This window comes from Catharus ustulatus, chromosome 27, assembly GCF_009819885.2.
Source record: "Catharus ustulatus isolate bCatUst1 chromosome 27, bCatUst1.pri.v2, whole genome shotgun sequence".
In the NCBI taxonomy this organism is placed as follows: Eukaryota; Metazoa; Chordata; class Aves; order Passeriformes; family Turdidae; genus Catharus; species Catharus ustulatus.
In genome coordinates this window covers 1,966,903-1,988,636 of record NC_046247.1, presented here as the reverse complement: position 1 = coordinate 1,988,636, position 21,734 = coordinate 1,966,903, and the positions used below count along the sequence as shown (strand labels likewise).

Sequence of the window (21,734 nt, the reverse complement as noted above, 5' to 3'; positions counted from 1 at the left end):
GGGATCAGTGCAGGAAATCACAGAAAATGGGAATTCCTATTTTGTTACGAGCTCAGGGGAGGAATTAATGGTTTTTTTTTTTCCCAAAAAAATGGTTGTTCCCATCAGAATGGATCATTCAGGATCATTCCCACTTTTAATCCCTGAACTTTCTCCTTTTTCCCTGAGTCACTGGGATCCCTTTCACAGCCGGGATTTTTTGTGCAACGTCACCACAGCGAGAGCTGATGCAAAGAAATCAGAAAAGAATTGAGCCCTGCTGGTTCTGCAGGGGGTTATCCCACCCCAAAAATCCCAAAACAGAAAATTCAGCTCCAGCAGAGCCGGGCAGGGAGCTCCATCCCCCTGAGTTTAAGGTGTGGACTGCTGGAATTTGGCTGCTGGGTTTTTTTTTTCAGCGCTCACATAACCTGACCTAATTATTGCCCCTTCCCGGGTGAGGCAGTGCCCGTGTGTGTCATTAAAGCTGCTTTGGGATTATTTCCTGCACCAAAGGTTTTGTTTTGTTTTTTGTGTGGGTTTTTTGGTTTGTTGTTGGTTTTAATTTTTTTTTTAATTTTATTTTATTTTCCCAACTCGCCTTTCTGGTTTGGAGCCCTGGGGGAACAATGGGAGGTGATTTTGGGAGGGACTGGTGGCGCTGGGGCAGAGGAGCTCCTGGTTTTGTTTTCCAGCAGAAAAGAGGGGGAAAGGCTGGGTTGGGACTTTTCCCTTTATCTCCCCATTTCCTTATTCCTTTTCTTTTCCCTTTCCTTATCCCTTATTCCATTCCCCTTTCTTTTTCCCTTTCCTTAATCCTTTTTTTTAATTATTCCTTTCCCCTTCCCTTTTTGCTTTCTTTATTTCTTTCTTTATTCCTTTCCCCTTCCCTTTTTTCTTTCCCCTTTCCTTTCCCCTTTCCCTTTTATTTCTTTCCTTTCTCCTTTCCCCTTTCCTTTCTCCTTTCCCTTTTCCTTTTTCCTTCCCTTTTCCCTTCCCTTCTTCCTTTCCCCTTTCCTTATTTCTTTCTTTTCTCCTTTCCTCTTTCCTTATTTATTTCCTTTTTCCTTTTTCTTTTCCCTTATTCCTTTCCCTTTTCCCTTTCCCATTTTCCTTCCCCTTTCCTTATTCTCTCCCTCCTTCCTTATTCCTTTTTTCCTTCCCTTCCCCTGTTGATAATTTCCCATCCCAAATCCCCTCCTCTCCTGCCCAGCTCCACACCCAGCTCCGTTTTCCCTGCAAATCCCTGATTTTATTCCCGTTTTTTTCCACCTTATCCCTGCCAGGAGAAACTTTTTTTTCCACTTCTCCAGGCGGTGCTGCCGCTCAGTGGCAAAACACAGGAGAATTCTCCTTTTCCCCATGGAATTTCTGCCCTTTTTTGTTTTATAAAACCAAATCAATTAATTATATCGTAAATATTTACATATTTATTACAGGTGCTACAACACCACCGGGTACTTATAATAATGTCATTTAAAATATTGGGTAGTGATAGCTATAAATTGAATTTATTGCAAAATATTGACACATTTATAGCTATAAATGGAATGTATTCCAAAGTATTGACACTTTTACAGCTATAAATTTAATATATTTCAAAATATTGACACTTTTATAGCTATAAATTTAATTTATTCCAAAATATTGACACTTTTATGGCTATAAATGGAATATATTTCAAAATATTGACACATTTATAGCTATAAATGGAATATATTTCAAAATATTGACACTTTTATGGCTATAAATTTTATATATTTCAAAATATTGACACTTTTACAGCTATAAATTTTATATATTTCAAAATATTGACACTTTTACAGCTGTAACTTTAATATATTTCAAAATATTGACACTTTTACAGGTATAAATTTAATATATTTCAAAACATTGACACTTTTACAGCTATAAATTTTATATATTTCAAAATATTGACACTTTTATAGCTATGAATTTTATATATTTCTCAATTTTTGTGAATTGATAGCCGTAAATTCCTATTTCTGCCGTTAAACCCTGACGTTTGCCCGGTTTTACCGGGCCCCTCCTGGCCACGCCCACTCTTTCGAGGCCACGCCCACACTCCGTCATGGCCACGCCCCCAGGCCGCGCCCCCGGGGAATCCCTTCCGTCTCCGATGTGACGTCACCGCTTACGTCACAACCGCCGCGCACCCGGAAGTGGCGCGGGGCCGGTTGCCATGGGGCGGCCCGGGAGGTGAAGCGGGGGGAGAGAGGGGGGGAAACACCGGGAATGGGACCGGGAATGGGATCGGGATCGGGACAGGGAATGGGATCGGGACCGGGAATGGGATCGGGATCGGGACAGGGAATGGGATCGGGAATGGGAATGGGATCGGGACAGGGAATGGGATCGGGAATGGGATCGGGACAGGGAATGGGTTGGGACCGGGAATGGGAATGGGATCAGGAATGGGAATGGGATCGGGAATGGGAATAGGATTGGGACCGGGAATGGGATCGGGACGGGGAATGGGATCAGGAATGGGAATGGGATCGGGACAGGGAATGGGATCGGGGTGCGATCGCCGGGGCCCAGGGGCTTGGGAGGAGCCGGGCCGGATCCAGGGGCATCCCCAGCAAATCTGGGAATTCCATCCCATCCCTCCCCACCATACACGAGGCCATTCAGCGCTTCCATCACCTCTGTATTCCCGTTTTCCTTTCTATTCCTGCATTCCTTATCCTGGGAAGCCCAAGACTGGCCCCACAGGCAGGAAGGAAAGGGAAGGGAAAGAGGAAGGGAAAGGGAAGGGAAAGGGAAGAATCCCATTCCCATTCTGGGGCTGTGCAGGGACTCAGCTGGATCCGTTTTCCCTCAGGAGCAGAGCAGGGATGGCTCAGGGCAGGTTGGATGGTCCTGGTCCCTCTGAGGTCCCCAGCTGAGGCTCCAGCTGCTCCCTCTGTGCCCTGACCCCAAAATGGGCAGGTAAGGATCCCAAAGGAACTGTGGGATGAACTGGGATGGCTTTGGAGGGAAGGGCAGGGAACTGAATGATGAATTCCAGCATGGGAAGGGTGTCCTGAGTCTGCTCAATCCAGAGCAGAATCCTGGAATGGTTTGGATTTGGAAGGGACCATAAGGATCATCTCACCTCCCACTGTGCCAGGGGGCTCCAGCCTGGCCTTGGACACTCTCAGGAATCCAGGGGGAGCCCCAGCAAATCTGGGAATTCTATCCCAACCAGGAATTCCTTCCCAAAATCCCACCCATCCCTGCTCTCTGGCAGTGGAAGCCATTCCCTGTGTCCTGTCCCTCCATCCCTTGTCCCCAGTCCCTCTGCACCTCTCCTGGAGCCCCTTCAGGCCCTGGGGAGCTGCCCTGAGGTGTCCCCAGACCTTCTCCAGGATCATCCCCAGGTTTCCATTCCCTGAATCCCAAGCCAGGCTTTTCCCTCCTTTCTGGCCCTAATTTTCCTGAGACCTTAAAAGAAATCCAGGAGATCACAAGGAGCTGCAGCCCCAAACCCAGCAAATCCCAAATCCTTCCATCCTCCTCAGGGATGGGCCAGGAGTGGGAATTCCATCCCAGCCCCTCCTCACCCTCCAGGAATTTTTCCTGCCTTTAGCTCCAAACCCACCGCTCAATCCACTCATTTCTCCCTTGGCATTCCAGGATCAGCATCTCCTGCCTGCTCCCAGCCTCGTGGCACTTCAGCCTGTCCCCTGTGGGCTGTCCCAGGATCCTCAACACTTCCCTGAGGCAGCTGCTGCTGCTGGGGGCGGCGGCTGCAGCCGGGGCCCTGCTGCTCTGCTCGCTGCTGCTGCTGCGCGGCAAGTACGGGGAGAAAAGGTCCCACAGGTGAGGGGCAGGAATTCCCTGGGAACAGGGGAGGAATTGCATGGGGAACAGGGAGGGAATTTCATGGGGAACAGGGAAAAAATTCCATGGGGAACAGGGAGGGAATTCCATGGGGAACAGGGAGGGAATTCCATGGGGGACAGGGAAAAAAATTCCATGGGGAACAGGGAAGGAATTCCATGGGAAACAGGGAGGGAAATCTGTGGGAAACAGGGAAAAAAATCCATGGGGAACAGACAAAGAATTCCATGTGGAACAGGGAGGGAATTCCATGGGGAACAGGGAAAAATTCCCTGGGAAACTGAGAGAATCCCATGGGGAACAGGGAAGGAATTCCATGGGAAACAGGGAGGGAAATCCATGGGGAACAGGGAAAAAATTCCCTGGGAACAGGGAAAGAATTCCATGGGAAACAGGGAGGGAATTCCATGGGAAACAGGGAAAAAATTCCATGGGGAACAGGGAAAAAATTCCATGGGGAACAGGGAAGAAATTCCATAGAAAAGAATGAAATGGAATTCCAGCCTGTGAGGGTGGGGAGGGACTGGGATGGAATTCCCAGAGGATCTGTGGCTGCTGCATCCCTGGAAGTGTCCAGGGCCAGCTTGGAGCCCCCTGGGACAGCGGAAATTTTCCCTGGATGTGGCACTGGCTGGAATTCAAAATCCCACCCAACTCACCCAAAAATTCCCCTCCAAAACACCCAATTTAGAATCTGATTTCAACCAAAACACCTGAATTCCCTTCAGCAATTCCCATTTTTTCCCCAGATACCTGGCCAGGGTGACAGACACGGAAGCCACGGACACGAGGAACCCGAACCTGAACTACGGGATCGTGGTGGATTGCGGCAGCAGCGGCTCCAGGGTGTTCGTGTACTGCTGGCCCCGGCACAATGGCAACCCCAAAGACCTGCTGGACATCCAGCAGATGAGGGACAGCAACAGGAAACCCGTGGTGATGAAAATCAAGCCAGGTACTGGGAAATAAAAATGGAATTTCTCCAGGATTTCCTCTCCTAATTTGATTTTCCGCACTCCGGAGTGTCTGGGTAAAGGATTTTTTAAATTCGAGAGCGTGGAACAGCTCCAGGGTTTTTTGGGATTGGGAGTTTTGTGGTGGTTGAAGTTTGAAATAGGCAGGAGGGAGAAGTTTTTCCATGGTAAAGCTCTAGGAAACCCATGGGGATAAAAATCAAGCCAGGTACTGGAAAAATAAATGGAATTTCTCCAGGATTTCCTCTCCTAATTTAGTAAAGGATATTTCCTGGGAAGAATCAACTCCACGTGGGAATTTCTCCATAATTTCCCATCCTAACTTTGCTTCCTGCACTCCAAAGGAAATTTCCAGCATGGAACAGCACCAGGTTTCTTTGGGGATTGGTTTGCAGGGGATTTAAAATAAGGAATATAAGGAAATAAATGTAAGGAACAAATAAGGAAAATAAGGATGATGGTGACACCTGAGCATCCTTTAAGCCATAAATAAAACTTGAGCTCCCTGCAAACCAATCCCATAGAATCCTGGAGAAATTCATGCTGGAAATTTCCTTTCCCCAGAGCCTTCAGAGTGCAGGAAGTGCAGGTAGGAGAGAAAAACACAGAGAAATTCCATCACTGAGGGGAAAATACAGAGAAATTCCATCTCTGAGAGGAGAAATTCCATCACTGAGACAAGAAATTCCATCATTGGGAGGAAAACACAGAAATTCCATCAGTGAGAGGAAAATACAGAGAAATTCCATTAATAAGAGGAGAAATTCCATCAATAAGAGGAGAAATTCCATCTCTGAGAGGAGAAATTCCATCAGTGAGAGGAAAATGCAGAGAAATTCCACACTGAGAGGAACACACAGAAATTCCATTTATTTCACAGAAATTCCATTTATTTCACAGAAATTCCATTTATTTTCCTACACTTTCCTTTTCTCTCCCCCTCTGAGGATTTCCCTGCTCTGTTTTTCAGGCATTGCAGAGTTTGCCAGCTCTCCTGCCCAGGTCAGTGATTACATCTCTCCCCTGCTGAGCTTTGCTGCTGAGCACGTTCCACGTTCCAAGCACAAGGAGACTCCTCTGTACATCCTGTGCACGGCAGGCATGAGGATCCTGCCTGAGAGGTGAATCCCTGGCCACTTCTGGCTTCATTTTATTGTGTTTTATTTTATATTTTATTTTATTTTATTTTATTTTATTTTATTTTATTTTATTTTATTTTATTTTATTTTTTTTAAATTTTATTGTATTGTATTTTATTTTTATTTTATTGTATTGTATTGTATTTTGTTTTGTTTTCTTTTATGTTATCTTATTCTATTTTATTTTATTTTTATTTCGTTTCATTTCATTTTGGTTTTTTAATTTTATTTTTTATTTTATTTTCTTTTTTATTTCATTTTATTTCATTATTTTCCTTTCTTTCCTGGAATTTCCTCTCCCCTTTTTCCTCTCCCCCTTTTTTTTTTTTTTGTTTGGGGTTTTGTTTTGTTGGTTGGGGGGATTTTTATTGTGGTTTGTTTTTTGGTTGTGGGGGGTGTTTTGTGTTGGTTTTTTTTGGTATTTTGTTTGGGGGATTGGGGCTTTTTGGGGTTTTTTTGTTGGTTTTTTTGTGGTTTTGGGGGGATTTTTGGGGTGGTTTTGTTTTGGAAATTTTTTTTTGCTTTTGTTTGTTTTTTTATTTTGTTGGTTGGGTTTTTTGTTTGGTTTTTCGGGTTTTTTGGGGGGGCTTTTTGTGGGGTTTTTGTGGTTTTGGGGGGATTTTTTGGAGGTTTTTTGTTTTGTTGGTTGGGTTTCTTGTTTTGTTTTTTTGTTTTTGTGGAGTTTTTGTTCTGGTTTCGTTTCTTATTGGGTTTTTTGGAGGGTTTTTTATTTTTTTGTGGGGTTTTTTGGGGTTTTTGGGGTTTTTTTTGTTTTTGGTTTGGGTTTTTTTGGCAATTCCATCACCAATCCTTTTTTTTTTTTTTTTTTGTCTTTTCCATGGAATTTTGCAGCCAGCAGAAAGCCATCCTGGAGGATTTGCTCACAGACATCCCCGTGCACTTTGATTTCATTTTCTCCGACTCCCACGCCGAGGTGATTTCTGGCAAGCAGGAAGGTGGGAAAATCTTCAGGAATTCCAAAATTCCTAAATCATTTGGGGATTTTTTTAAAATCAGTTTTTCAAATCCTGCTTTTCTTGGCAGCCTTTATTTCCTCAGGAAAAAAAAAATTCCTTTATTTTGGGGGTGATGGGAGCTCCTGCTTGGCCAAATCTTTGCTGATTATCCCTGAAAATTTAATGGGGTTGAACCTGGAAAATATTTAGGATTTCCTTTAGTGGAATTGAATCTGGAAATATTTGGGATTTCCTTTAATGGAAATTAATCTGGAAAATATTTAGGATTTCCTTTAGTGCAAATTCAACTGGAAAATATTTAGGATTTTCTTTAATGAAGTTGAATCTGGAAATATTTGGGATTTCCTTTAATGGAATTGAATCTGGAAATATTTAGGATTTCCTTTAATGGAAATTAACCTGGAAAATATTTGGGATTTCCTTTAATGGAATTGATTCTAGAAATATTTAGGATTTCCTTTAATGGGATTGAACCTGGAAAATATTTGGGATTTCCTGATTTTCCTGCAATTCCAGAGTTGTTTTGTTCCCACCTGCAGGAGTCTATGCCTGGATTGGGATCAACTTTGTCCTGGGGAGATTCGAGCACACGGACGATGGTGAGGAGCTGGAGGGGACCTGGGGGCTCCAGATGTTGGGGTGGAATTCCCACCCATGGAAATTCCACTTCCAGATGTTGGGGTGCAATCCCAGCCATGGAAATTTCATTTCCAGATGTTGTGGTGGAACTCCATCCAGATGTTGGGGTGGAATTCCCAGCCATGGAAATTTCATTTCCAGATGTTGTGGTGGAATTCCATCCAGATGTTGGGGTGGAATTCCCAGCCATGGAAATTTCATTTCCAGATGTTCCCATGGTTTTTTCCCTGTATCCCATGGATTTTCCCATGGATTTTTCCCTGTATCCCATTGATGTTCTCATGGATTTTTCCCCTGTATCCCATGGATTTTCCCATGGATTTTCCCTTGGATTTTTCCCAGTTTCCCATTGATGTTCCCGTTGATTTCCCTCTGTTTCCCCAGAGGATGAAGCAGTGGTGGAGGTGGAGGTCCCTGGCAGCAAGCACAGGGATTTTTCCCTGTATCCCATCGATTTTCCCATGGATGTTTCCCATTGATGTTCCCATGGATTTTTCCTAGTTTCCCATTTATGTTCCCATTGATTTTCCTCTGTTTCCCCAGAGGATGAGGCCGTGGTGGAGGTGCAGCTCCCTGGCAGCGAGCACAGGGATTTTTCCCAGTTTCCCATTGATGTTCCCATGGATTTTCCCATGGATTTTTCCCCTATATCCCATTGATGTTCTCATGGATTTTTCCCAGTTTACCATGGATTTTTCCCAGTTTCCCATTGATTTTCCCATTGATTTCTCTCTGTTTCCCCAGAGGATGAGGCCGTGGTGGAGGTGCAGCTCCCCGGCAGCGAGCACCGCGATCCCGTGTTCCGCAAGCGCACCGTGGGGATCCTGGACATGGGCGGCGTCTCCACGCAGATCGCCTACGAGGTGCCCCCAAGTGTAAGCCCTGCCTCCCCCAGCAGCCCCTGACCCCTCCATCCCTTCCCTCTACCAGGAGTTTAAAAGGAAAAAGGAAAATGGAAAGCAGAAGGGAAAAAGAGACAAGCAAGGGGTGAATACAAGCAAGGAGTGAATTCAAAAGAATCCAACACACCCCAAAAATTCCCTTTGTGGTCGGGATGATCCCGATGTTTCCTGACTTTGCTGCTGCTGTTGCTGCAGGAGGAAGTGGCCAAGAATTTGCTGGCAGAGTTCAACCTGGGCTGTGATGCCCACCAGACCGAGCACGTGTACCGTGTGTACGTGGCCACCTTCCTGGGCTTCGGCGGCAACGCTGCGCGCGCCCGCTACGAGCAGGGCCTGGCCTCCAGCGCCCTGCTCAGCAACAGGTACGGAATGCCTCGGGAATTCTGGAGTGTTCCAGGCCTGGGAGAGTCCCTGGGAGCAGCCTGGGGGCAGTGGGAGAGGTGGGAGTGGGGTGGGAGAGGTGGGAGTGGGGGTGGGAAAATGAGAATGGTGATGGAAGGGTGGGATTGATTCTGGGAAGATGGGAATGGTGATAGGAAGATGAGATTGGTCCTGGAAGGATGGGAAGGGTCCTGGAAAGGTGAGAATGTGCTGGAAAGATGGGAATGGTCCTGGATGTTGTGTGGAGAGATCACAGCACATCCAGTGTGTAATGGGAAAGGAAAATCTGGGAAGGGGAGAGGGATTCCTGCTCAGCAGAAGGTAGGGAATGCCTCGGGAATTCTGGAGTGTTCCAGGCCTGGGAGAGTCCCTGGGAGCAGCCTGGGGGGTGTGGGAGGTGGGAAAGGTGGGAATGGTGCTGGAAAGGTGGGATTGATCCTGGAAAGATGGGAATGGTGCTGGAAAGATGGGAATGGTGTTGGAAGGATGGGAATGGTGCTGGAAAGGTGAAAATGGTGCTGGATGTTGTGTGGAGGGATCACAGCAGTTCCAGAAGGGAAAATCTGGGAAGGGGAGAGGGATTCCTGCTCAGGAACTGGAATACCAGGACAAGGAGTGATGAGTTCAGCTGAAATTTAGGCCAGGTTTGTGGAAAGAATTTTTCCCACTATTCCCAGCTGGGTCTGGAGGATCCTGACTGATCCCACTGATCCTGCTGGAGCTCTTGGACATTGCTGGGCTCTGGCTGTCCCTGTCCCCAGGACATTTCTGAGCTGTCCCTGTCCCCAGGCTGCAGGGCACTCAGGCCGGGCTCAGCCCCGACTCCCTTATCCCTGACCCCAGGACATTTCTGAGCTGTTTCTCTCCCTGTCCCTGTCCCCAGGCTGCAGGGCTCTCAGGCTGGGCTCAGCCCCGACTCCCCCATCCCTGACCCCAGGACATTTCTGAACTGTGTCCCTGTCCCCAGGACATTTCTGAGCTCTGTCTGTCCCTTATCCCTGACCCCAGGACATTTCTGAGCTGTTTCTCGCCCTGTCCCTGACCCCAGGACATTTCTGAGCTGTTTCTCGCCCTGTCCCTGACCCCAGGACATTTCTGAGTTGTTTTTCTCCCTGTCCCTGTCCCTCTCCCCAGGCTGCAGGGCTCTTAGACTGGACTCAGCCCCAACTCCCTTATCCCTGACCCCAGGACATTTCTGAGCTGTCCCTGTCTGTCCCTGTCCCCAGGACATTTCTGCGCTGTGTCTCTGTTCCCAGGACATTTCTGAGCTGTCCCTGTCCCTGTCTGTCCCTGTCCCCAGGACATTTCTGCGCTGTGTCCCTATTCCCAGGACATTGCTGAGTTGTTTCTCTCCCTGTCCCTGTCCCCAGGCTGCAGGGCTCTCAGGCCAGGCTCAGCCCCTCTCCCTGACCCCAGGACATTTCTGAGCTGTTTCTCGCCCTGTCCCTGTTCCCAGGACATTTCTGAGTTGTTTTTCTCCCTGTCCCTGTCCCTGTCCCCAGGCTGCAGGGCTCTCAGGCCGGGCTCAGCCCCGACTCCCCCATCCCTGACCCGTGCCTGCCGCGGGACGCGCGCCAGGAGCTGCAGCAGGCCGGGCTGACGCTGCACCTGCGCGGCACCGGCCACTTCCAGCAGTGCCGGCAGCTGCTGCGGCCGCTGCTCAACAGGACCAGCCAGAGGCAGAGCTCCCTGAACGGCGTCTTCCAGCCCCCCCTGCACTTCCAGAGCAGCGAGTTCTACGGCTTCTCCGAGTTCTACTACTGCACCGAGGATGTGCTGAGGATGGGCGGGGATTACAGCGCCGCCAAGTTCACCAAAGCTGCACAGGTGAGAAACGGGGAGTAGTTCTTCATTTATAGCATCTCTCCACCAGGATTCTGTCCCCAAAGTCCTGCAGCAGATTTCTAAATTCACCAAAGCTGCACAGGTGAAAAAACTGGGAGCAGTTCCTCATTTACAGCATCTCTCCACCAGGATTCTGTTCCCAAAGTCCTGCAGCAAAGGTTTTCCTTAAGAGATCCCAAATTCCTAAATTCACCAAAGCTGCACGGGTGAGAAACTGGGGAGCAGTTCCTCATTTACAGCATCTCTCCACCACGGTTCTGTTCCCAAAACTTTTCCTAAGGAGATTGAAATCCCAAATTCCTAAATTCACTAAAACTGCACAGATGAGAAACTGGGGAGCAGTTCCTCATTTACAGCATCCCTCCACCAGGATTGTGTCCCCAAAGTCCTGCAGGAAAACTTCGCCTTAAGGGATCCCAAATTCCATTAGAGACCCCAAATTGCTAAATTCACTAAAGCTGCAAAAGTGAAGATCAGGGAGAAATTCCTTATTTATAGCATCTCTCCGCAAGGATTCTGTCCCCAAAGTCCTGCAGCAAAACTTTGTCTTTAGAAATCCACATTCCTAAATTCACCAAAGCTGCACAGGTGAGAAACTGGGAGCAGTTCCTCATTTAGAACATCTCTCCACAAGGATTCTGTCCCCAGAACTTTTCCTTAAGAGATAGAAATCCCAAATGGCTGAATTTGCTAAAACTGCAAAAGTGAAAATCAGGGAGAAATTCCTCATTTAGAACATCTCTCCAGAAGGATTCTGTCCCCAAAGTCCTGCAGCAAAACTTTGCCTTAAGAGATCCCAAATCCCTTGAGAAATGCTAAATTCCATAAGAGATCCCAAATTCCTAAAGCCACTGAAGCTGCACAAGTGAAAAAATAGGGATCAATTTCTCATTTATAACATCCACCAGGATTTTGTTCCCAAAGTCCTGCAGCTAAGGTTTTTCTTAAGTGATCCTGAATTCCATAAGAGATCCCAAATTGCTAAATTCACTAAAGCTGCACAAGTGAAAATCAGGGATAAATTCCTAATTTAAAATATCTCTCCATAAGGATTTTGTTGCCAAAATCCTGCAGCAAAACTTTTCCTTAAGAGATCCCAAATCCCTTAAGGGATCCCAATCCACTAAAGCCGAAAAGCTGAAAAAAAAGGCATAAATTCCCTTATTAAAGACATCTCGAGGATTCTATCCCCACAACCCCAGAGCAGAACTTTTCCAGGAGCTCTGGAATGATTTTGGATTCCCTGCAGGATTACTGTGCCACCAGGTGGTCGGTGCTGCGGGAACGCTTCGAGCGCGGCCTCTACGCGCCCCACGCGGATCTGCACCGGCTCAAGTGAGAGGGGTTGGGTTTGGGTTTTGGGTTTGGGCTTTGGGGTTTGTCCCAGAATTCCTCCTGCACGCCTGCCAGGACCTGGCTGTTTTGTTGGATTGCTGGAAGTGGGGAAAATAATTGGGAATTGTGGAAAAATCCCCTTGGAAAAGGCGGAGGATTCTGTGTTTGATTGTGTCCTGTGGTTGGTGGAATGCTGAGCTGAGCTTAACCCTGGCTGAGCTTAACCCTGGCTGAGCTTAACACTGTCCCTGATCCCGCTGTTCCTGGCTGATCCCAGTGTTCCTGATCCTACTGTCCCTGATCCCACTGTCGCTGACTGATCCCACTGTCCCTGGCTGATCCCACTGTTCCTGATCCTACTGTCCCTGACTGATCCTAATGTTCCTGATCCCACTGTCCTTAACTGATCCCACTGTCACTGATCCCACTGGTTTATGACTGATCCCACTATCCCTGATCCCACTGTCCCTGACTGATCCTAATGTCCCTGACTGATCCTAGTGTTCCTGATCCCACTGTCCTTAACTGATCCCACTGTCCCTGATCTCACTGTCTTTAACTGGTGCCACTGTCCCTGATCCCACTGTTCCTGATGCCACTGTCCCTGACTGATCCCACTGTCCCTGATCCCACTGTCATTAACTGATCCCACTGTCATTAACTGATCCCACTGTCCCTGACTGATCCCACTGTCATTAACTGATCCCACTGTCCCTGATCCCACTGTCCCTGACTGATGCCACTGTCCCTGATCCCACTGTCCCTGACTGATCCCACTGTCCCTGATCCCACTGTCCCTGACTGATCCCACTGTCCTTAACTGATCCCACTGTCCCTGATCCCACTGTCCCTGACTGATCCCACTGTCCCTGATCCCACTGTCCCTGACTGATCCCACTGTCCCTGATCCCACTGTCCTTAACTGATCCCAGTGTTCCTGATCCCACTGGTTTATGGCTGATCCCACTGTCCCTGATTGACCCCACTGTCCCTGATTGATCCCACAGTCCCTGACCCCACTGCCCCCAGGACTTCCCCTCTTCCCCTGCCTGACCCCTCTGCTCTCCCAGGTTCCAGTGCTTTAAATCCGCCTGGATGTTCGAGGTTTTCCACCGGGGCTTTTCCTTCCCGGAGAGCTATGGGAGCCTGAAGACAGCACTGCAGGTCTATGACAAGGAGGTGCAGTGGACCCTGGGGGCCATCCTCTACAGGACCCGCTTCCTGCCCCTCAGGTACCCCAGCAACAGCCTTTGGGAGGGAAATCTGGGGTGGGAAAGGATGATGATCCCAAAACTTGTGGGTTTCGGAACCTGTTCCCCCAAATGGGCTCTGACTCCTGCACTGAGTCAAGCTGGAAGTGGAATTTTGCCTCTAAATCATGACTGATAATTTCCAGCAATCTCAAAAATCTGGGAAAACCCTTTGGGAGATGAATTTTGGCATGGAAAGAGGTGGTGATCCCTAAACTTGTGGGTTTTAGAGCCTGTTCCCCCAAATGGGCTCTGATTCCTGCCCTGAACTAAGTTGGAAATGGAATTTTGCCTCCAAAGCCTGTTTGATCTTTTCCAGGGACATCCTCTCAAAAAATCTGGGAAAACCCTTTGGGAGAGGATTTTGGGAATGGGAACTTGTGGTTTTTAGAGCTTCACATTGTGGATTTTAGATCCTGTTCCCCCAAATGGGCTCTGATTCCTCCCCTGAGCCAAATTGGAAATGAAATTCTGCCTCCCAAGTGTGTCTGATCGTTTCCAGGGACATCCTTTCAAAACTCTGGGAAAACCCTTTGGGAGAGGATTTTGGGGATTGGAACTTGTGGTTTTTAGAGCCTCAAATTGTGATTTTTAGATCCCATTCCCCAAAACGAGCTCTGATTCCCACCAAGCTGGAAGCAGAATTTCCCTCTAGGACGTGACCCTCATCCCTCTGCTCTTTCCCAGGGACATCCAGCAGGAGAATTTCCGTGGGATCCACTCCCACTGGAGGAGTTTCTCCTTTGTGTACAACCACTACCTGTTCCTGGCCTGCTTCCTGGTGGTGCTGCTCTCCATCCTGCTGTACCTGCTGCGCCTGCGCCGCATCCACCGCCGCGTGTCCCACGGCAGCTCGCCCGCTCTCTGGGGCCAGGAGGGGCTGAGCCCGCAGAAAGGGCCGGGAAACCTCTGAGAGTCATGCTGGGAATCCTTGGGAATCACACTGGGAATCCTGGGAATCACACAGGAAATCCTGGGAAACCTCTGAGAGTCACGCTGGGAATCCTTGGGAATCACACTGGGAATCCTGGGAATCACACAGGGAATCCTGGGAATCACACAGGAAATCCTGGGAATCCCTGAGAGTCACACAGGAAATCCTGGGAAACCTCTGAGAGTCATGCTGGGAATCCTTGGAAATCTCTGAGATTCAAAAAACAGAAACTGCTGGGAAATCTCTGAGAGTCACACAGGGAATCCCTGGAAATCACACAGGAAATCCGGGGAAACCTCTGAGAGTCACGCTGGGAATCCTTGGAAATCTCTGAGATTCAAAAAACAGAAACTGCTGGGAAATCTCTGAGAGTCACACAGGGAATCCCTGGAAATCACACTGGGAATCCTGGGAATCCCTGAGAGTCACACAGGAAATCCTGGGAAACCTCTGAGAGTCATGCTGGGAATCCTTGGGAATCACACAGGGAATCCTGGGAATCACACAGGAAATCCTGGGAATCACACAGGGAATCCCTGAGAGTCACACAGGAAATCCTGGGAAACCTCTGAGAGTCACACTGGGAATCCTTGGAAATCACACAGGAAATCCTGGGAATCCCTGAGAGTCACACTGGGAATCCTTGGAAATCACACAGGAAATCCTGGGAATCACACAGGAAATCCTGGGAAACCTCTTGAGAGTCACGTTGGGAATCCTTGGAAATCTCTGAGATTCAAAAAACAGAAACTGCTGGGAAATCTCTGAGAGTCACACAGGGAATCCCTGAGAGTCAAACAGGAAATCCCTGGAAACCTCTGGGATTCAAACAGGAAACCTCTGAGAGTCACGCTGGGAATCCTTGGAAATCACACAGGAAATCCTGGGAAACCTCTGAGATTCAAAAAACAGAAACTGCTGGGAAATCTCTGAGACTCACACAGGGAATCCTTGGAAATCACACAGGAAATCCTGGGAATCCCTGAGAGTCACACAGGAAATCCTGGGAAACCTCTGAGAGTCACACAAGGAATCCCTGGAAATCACACAGAGAATCCCTGGGAATCACACAGGAAATCCTGGGAATCCCTGAGAGTCACACAGGGAATCCCTGGAAAATTCCAGGATTCAAAAAACAGAAACTGCTGGGAAACCTCTGAGGTTCATGCTGAGAATCCGTGGAAATCACACAGGAAATCCCTGGAAACCTCTGAGATTCAAAAAACAGAAACTGCTGGGAAATCTCTGAGAGTCACGCAGGGAATCCTGGGAAACCTCTGAGAGTCACACAAGGAATCCTTGGAAATCACACAGGAAATCCTGGGAAACCTCTGAGATTGAAAAAACAGAAACTGCTGGGAAATCTCTGAGAGTCACACAGGGAATCTCTGGAACTCTCTGGGATTCAAAGAGGCAACCCTGGGATCCCTCTGAGAGAAAATCCTGGGATCCCCCTGAGATTCATCCATGAAAATCCTGGGATCCCTCAGAGATTCAAATAGAAAATCCTGGGATCTCTCTGAGAGAAAATCCCTGGAAATCTTTGGGATTCAAACAGGAAATCCCTGGAAATCTCCGAGAGAAAATCCCAGGATCTCCCTGAGATTCATCCATGAAAAATCCTGGGATCCCTCTGAGACTCAAACAGAAAATCCTGGGAAGTCTGTGGGATTCAAACAGGAAATCCTGGGATCCCTCTTAGAGAAAATCCTGGGAAATCTCTGAGATTCAAACAGAAAATCCCTGGGAATCTCTTGAGATTCAAAGAGGAAATCCTGGGATCCCTCTAAGAGAAAATCCCAGGATCCCCCTGAGATTCATCCATGAAAATCCTGGGATCCATCAGAGATTCAAACAGAAAATCTCTGGGATTTATCCACAGAAAATCCCAGAATCCCTCTGAGATTCAAATAGAAAATCCTGGGAAATCTCTGAGATTCAAACAGGAAATCCCAGGATCCCTCTGAGATTCCAGGACCGAGGATTCATCCACACACACAAAATAAAACAACAAAAAGCCATTTTTGCCTCAGGGTTCCTCCCTTTTTTGCCCCTTGGAGAAGCGAGAGTTGGGAATTCCAGAACGGGGTGCTGAGGGAAAAATGCCAAAAATGACTTTGCTGGGAATGTTTGCACTTTGGGCTGGGCAGGAGAGGCTGAAATCCCACGGCAGGAGCTGGGATTTTCCTTGCTGGGTTCAGTTTGGAGTCTCAAACAACAGGAAATTCCAAAAACAGGAAGAAAAAAAACTTTTAAGGACATTTTATTTTATTTTATTTATTTTATTGTTTTTATTATTTTATTTTATTGTTTTATTATTCTATTCTGTTCTATTTTATTCTATTCTATTTTATTCTGTTTTATTCTATTCTATATTTTCTATTCTATTCTCTATTCTATTCTATATTTTAATTTTTATTTTATTTTATTCTATATTTTCTATTCTATTCTATATTTTATTCTATTCTATTCTATTCTATTCTATATTTTATTCTATTCTGTTTTATTCTATATTTTATTTTCTATATTTTATTTTTTATCTTATTTTATTTTATTCTATATTTTAGTTTATATTGTATTTTCTATTCTATTCTATTCTATTCTATTCTATTCTATTCTATTCTATTCTATTCTATTATCTTTTGTTTTATTCTATTCTCTTTTGTTTTATTCTATTCTCTTTTATTTTATTCTATATTTTATTTTATTCTATTCTATTTTACTCTATGTTTTATTTTCTATTCTATTCTATTCTATATTTTATTTTTTCTATTCTATTCTATTCTCTTTTGTTTTATTCTATTCTGTTTTATTTTATTCTCTATTTTATTTTTAATTTCATTTCATTTTATTTAATTTAATTTCATTTTTTAAATTTTATTTTATTTCATTTCATTTCATTTTATTCCTTCTGGAATCACTGCTGGAGTGGAGAAGAAAAATCCCTCACATCCAATGCTGTGCTTCCATTAAAAAAACAAAATAAAACCACAAATATCTGCTCCCATCATTTCTGCTCCCTCCTTTTCCTTGGAAGCTGCTTTGAATCCCAAATTTCTGTTCCATGATCATGGAGAGACCTCCCAGGAGCTGCAGGAATTAAGAGAACTGGAAAAGCAGAACCAGCACAGGCTCTTCCCCACTCCTCTCCTAATTTATATTTTATTTAAAAAATTTGCTTTTACTTGAAAGTCAATTTGTCCATGAATAAAAATGGGATTTCTATGAAATTTTTGGTGTTTTTTTTATTGGATAATTCTCCAGCTGGAAAACTTTCAAAAAGTGGGAAAATTCTGGGAAAATGAGATGGTTTAATTATGGCAGAAAAAAATATTTTTATTATTTTATTTTATATTTTTTTATTTTTGTAATTAATGGGGGAAAATTTATCATAATTAATCAAAAAAATCTGAATAATTTCAAATTTTTATTAGCTGGTTTTGATGGGTTTTTACTTTTGGACAGAGAATTTAGGCTGGAGCTGCTGAATTCCACCAAAAGTGAGAATTCCCTGGATTTGGGAGCTTCAGAAATCCCAAAAATCAAATTTTGTTAAATAAAAGTTAAGAAAATAAAAGTTGATAAATCAAAGTTTGGAGAGAGTTTAAATCCAGATTTTGGCTGGGTTTAGGGAGGGAGGAGAAAATCCAGGGCTGGATTTAAAATGATTTAAATTTAAATTGATCCCAAAATTGGCCCTGCCTGAATTTCCTGTTCTGAGGTGCCCAAATCTCCAATTTTAGGATTAAATAAATTTTAAAAAAATAAATCTATGGGATTTGGAAATATCCAGGTAGAAGTGCCAGAGTCTCTAATGCAGCAAGGGGGGAAAAAAGCCAAAAAAATAAAAAGGTATTGAGGGGTAATAAAATCAGGGAAAAAAATAAAATCAGGGGGAAAAAAATCAGGGAAAAAATAAAATAAAATCAAGGGAAAAAATAAAATCAGGGAATAAAATAAAATAAAATCAGGGGGAAAAATAAAATCAGAGAAAAAAATAAAGTCAGGGGAAAAATAAAATCAGCGGGAAAATAAAATCAGGGGGAAAAATCAGAGAAAAATAAAATCAGGAAAAATATAAAATTAGGAGAAAAAAACAGGAAAAAATAAAATCAGGGAAAAATAAAATCAGGGGGAAAAATCAGGGAAAAAATCGTGAAAAAATCAGGGAAAAATAAAATGAGGGAAAAAATAAAATCAGAGAAAAAAATAAAATAATGGGCAGAAAATTTAGAATAAAATTTTAGATTATATATATATGTAATGTAAAATACATATATTTTTAAAATATATATCTTTTAATATATTACATATAATTTATATTTTATATATTATATAATACAAATATTTTATTGCTATGTAAAATATAAAGAAAAATTTTTTTCCTGCACTTGGAGAAGGCCCTAAAAGTGACCCTGGCAGTGATGGGATCAGGGGGACAGAAGGGGAGGGGACAGCGGGGACAGGAGCAGTGACTGCTGCGGGGCAGGACAGGGCCACCTCGGCCCGGGGCCATTGTCACATTGTCACTGCTGTGCCATTGTCACATTGTCACTCCAGTGCCATTGTTGTCCCGGCCATTGTCACATTGTCACTCGTGGTGCCATTGTTGTCCCCAAAATCCCGGTGTTGTTCCCCAGTCCCACTGTTTGTCATTCCCAATCCCACTGTCATTCCCAATCCCAATATTTGTCATTCCCAGTCCCACTGTTTGTCATTCCCTGTCCCCATTCCTGGGGCGTTCTTGGGACCAAACAACATCTGAAGCTCCTGGGGGCTGCGGTGTCCCTGTCCCTGTGTCCCTGTGTCCTTGTCCTCATGTCCATGTTCCTGTCCCATCCCTTCCCTGTCCCATCCCTGTGTCCTTGTGTCCTGTCCCTTCCCTCTGTCCCTGTCCTTGCGTCCCTGTCCCCGTTTCCCTGTTCCTGTCCCATCCCTGTCCCCTTGTCCCTGTGTCCCTGTCCTTGTCCCTTTCCTGTGTCCCTGTCCCCATGTTCCTGTCCCTGTGTCCCTGTCCTGTCCCCGTGTCCATGTCCTGTTGTGGGTTCCTGTCCCATCCCTGTCCCTGTGTCCCTATGTCCTTCCCCATGTCCACATCCCTGTGTGTGTCCCCGTGTCCCCTTCCCTTCCCTGTCCCTGTGTCCCTGTCCCATCTCCGTGTCCCTGTCCCCATGTTTCTCTCTCTGTGTCCCTGTCCCTTTCCTGTCCCTGTATTCCTGTCCCTTTCCTTCCCTGTCCTTGTCCTTGTGTCCCATCCCTGTGTCCCTGTCCCCATGTCCCTGTCCCTGTGTCCTTCCCTGTGTCCATGTCCCTGTGCATGTCCCCGTGTCCCTTTCCCTTCCCTGTCCCTGTATCCCTGTGTCCCTGTGTCCCTGTGTCCCTATGTCCCTGTGTGTGACCCTCATTCCCAGATTTTCAATGGGATGTGACCCTCATTCCCAGATTTAGGATGTGACCCTCATTCCCAGATTTGGGATTTTATCCTCATTCTCAGATTTGGGATGTGTGACCCTCATTCTCAGATTTGGGATGTGTGACCCTCATTCCCAGATTTGGGATGTGACCCTCATTCCCAGATTTGGGATTTTATCCTCATTCCCAGATTTGGGATGTGTGACCCTCATTCCCAGATTTGGGATGTGACCCTCATTCCCAGATTTGGGATTTTATCCTCATTCTCAGATTTGGGATGTGTGACCCTCATTCCCAGATTTGGGATGTGACCCTCATTCCCAGATTTGGGATTTTATCCTCATTCCCAGATTTAGGATGTGACCCTCATTCCCAGATTTGGGATTTTATCCTCATTCTCAGATTTGGAATGTGTGACCCTCATTCCCAGATTTGGGATGTGTGACCCTCATTCCCAGATTTGGGATGTGACTCCACAGAACTTAAACACAAAAATCACCTTTTTTTCAGGAAATACTGCTGCAATTCTCCAGAATTTTGGGATTTCTCATCCATTTGGATCCAGCTCTTCAATCACCCATGGCAGGAACTCCCCATCCCATCCCTCGGGTGTGAAAACCACGTGCCCCTGAAATTCCTGCAGCTTTTTGGGTATCTCCGGGACCATCTCTGCAGGGAAAAGCTTTTAGGGAGCTGCTCCGGGAATCGCTGAGGTCGAGTCGCCCCGAGGAGCCTGGGGGTGCAAACACCAGGATGGGGAGGCAATGAGCCATTCCCAAAGAACTGCAAATGAGGGGAATTACAGCACCCAGCGGCCCGTGCCTCATTTTTGGGAGCAGGGAGCATGACTGGCACTGCTCGGTCAAAGCCCAGGTGTGTCCCGAGGGCAGGAAAAATCCCGGGGGGAAGGGATGGGATCGGGAATGGGGGCTGGGAGCGAGGCCAGGCCATGTGGGCAGCTGGAATTGGGATTGTATGGGATTTGGGGCGGGAAAAATCCACGTGCAAACTTCTCACAGAACACCCAGGGACTAGGAAGTGCTTTCCCCATTTCCCAGATTTCAGGCAGTTTTTCCATTCCGAGCTGTTTCCAAACCCCTTTTCCCCCCTGAGTGCTTTTCCCTGGTTTTACCCAGCTGCGGGACGAAGGGGGCAGCAAATTCCCTGAATCCAGGCAGCTCTGCTGGATTCCTGCGGGATGTTTCATCCCGGGCTCTTCCTTCCATCAGCTGGAATTTCTCATGGATGCGCTGCCGTGTCCTCGGCCGACCCGTGCTGGGCCGGGCAGACTCTGACACATTCATTCCTCCCTCCTTCCAGCCTGGAATTCTCCTGGAGCTCCTCCTGGGACACCTTTTCCCCTGGAGATGGGAGGGGGAGGCTCTGGGATCCAATTCCCAGGGTTTGTTCTCTTCCCTGAGAATTCCTGGTGCAGGGAAAGGGTCTGAGAGCTCATCCCATCACACCCCCTTCCCCTAGCCCAGGTTGCTCCAAATCCCAGAGATCCCAGAGATCCCACATCCCAGAAATCCCACATCCCACATCCCAGAGATCCCACATCCCAGAGATCTCAGAAATCCCATATCCCAGAGATCTGAGATCCCAAATCCCAGAGATCCCAAATCACAGAGATCTGAGATCCCAAATCCCACAGATCCCACATCTCAGAGACCTCCTATCCCAGAAATCCCTTATGCCAGAGATCCCAGATACCAGAAATCCCACATCCCAGAGATTCCAAATCCCAGAAATCCCACATCCCAGAGATCTGAGAACTCAAATCCCAGAGATCCCAAATCCCAGAAATCCCACATCCCACAGATTCCACATCCCACATATCCTAAATCCCAGAGATCCCAAATCTCAGAGATCCCACATCCCAGAGATCCCAAATCCCAGAGATCCTAGATACCAGGGATCCCAAATATCCCAAATCCCAGAGATCCCAGATACCAGGGATCCCAAATATCTCAGATACCAGAGATCCCTTATCCCAGAGATCCTTTATCCCAGAATTCCTTTATCCCAGAATTCCTTTATCCCAGAGATACCAGACAGCAGAGATCTCACATCCCACATATCCCAAATCCCAGAGATCCCAAATCCCACATATCCCAAATC

The 21,734-nt window shown here is 46.3% G+C and overlaps 1 protein-coding gene across 1 annotated transcript; it reads left to right on the top strand.

Annotated features, from left to right (window-relative positions):
- The first annotated feature begins 2,138 nt into the window (after positions 1–2,138).
- ENTPD4 (ectonucleoside triphosphate diphosphohydrolase 4) lies at positions 2,139–14,332 on the top strand. The gene is made up of 13 exons (XM_033081429.1): positions 2,139–2,199; positions 2,825–2,931; positions 3,619–3,804; positions 4,575–4,780; positions 5,770–5,920; positions 6,791–6,894; positions 7,455–7,514; positions 8,299–8,429; positions 8,652–8,818; positions 10,340–10,664; positions 11,932–12,017; positions 13,088–13,249; positions 13,955–14,332. Exons 2-13 carry the CDS (start codon positions 2,924–2,926, stop codon positions 14,178–14,180), a joined length of 1,812 nt encoding a protein of 603 aa, XP_032937320.1. The 5' UTR covers positions 2,139–2,199; positions 2,825–2,923; the 3' UTR covers positions 14,181–14,332.
- The last annotated feature ends 7,402 nt before the right edge of the window (positions 14,333–21,734 follow it).

Excerpts from the sequence above, each read along its gene's own strand:
- ENTPD4 (XM_033081429.1), top strand. Across the intron at positions 6,895-7,454 it reads GATTTCTGGCAAGCAGGAAG|GAGTCTATGCCTGGATTGGG; the intron begins GTGGGAAAATCT and ends TCCCACCTGCAG. Across the intron at positions 10,665-11,931 it reads AGTTCACCAAAGCTGCACAG|GATTACTGTGCCACCAGGTG; the intron begins GTGAGAAACGGG and ends GATTCCCTGCAG.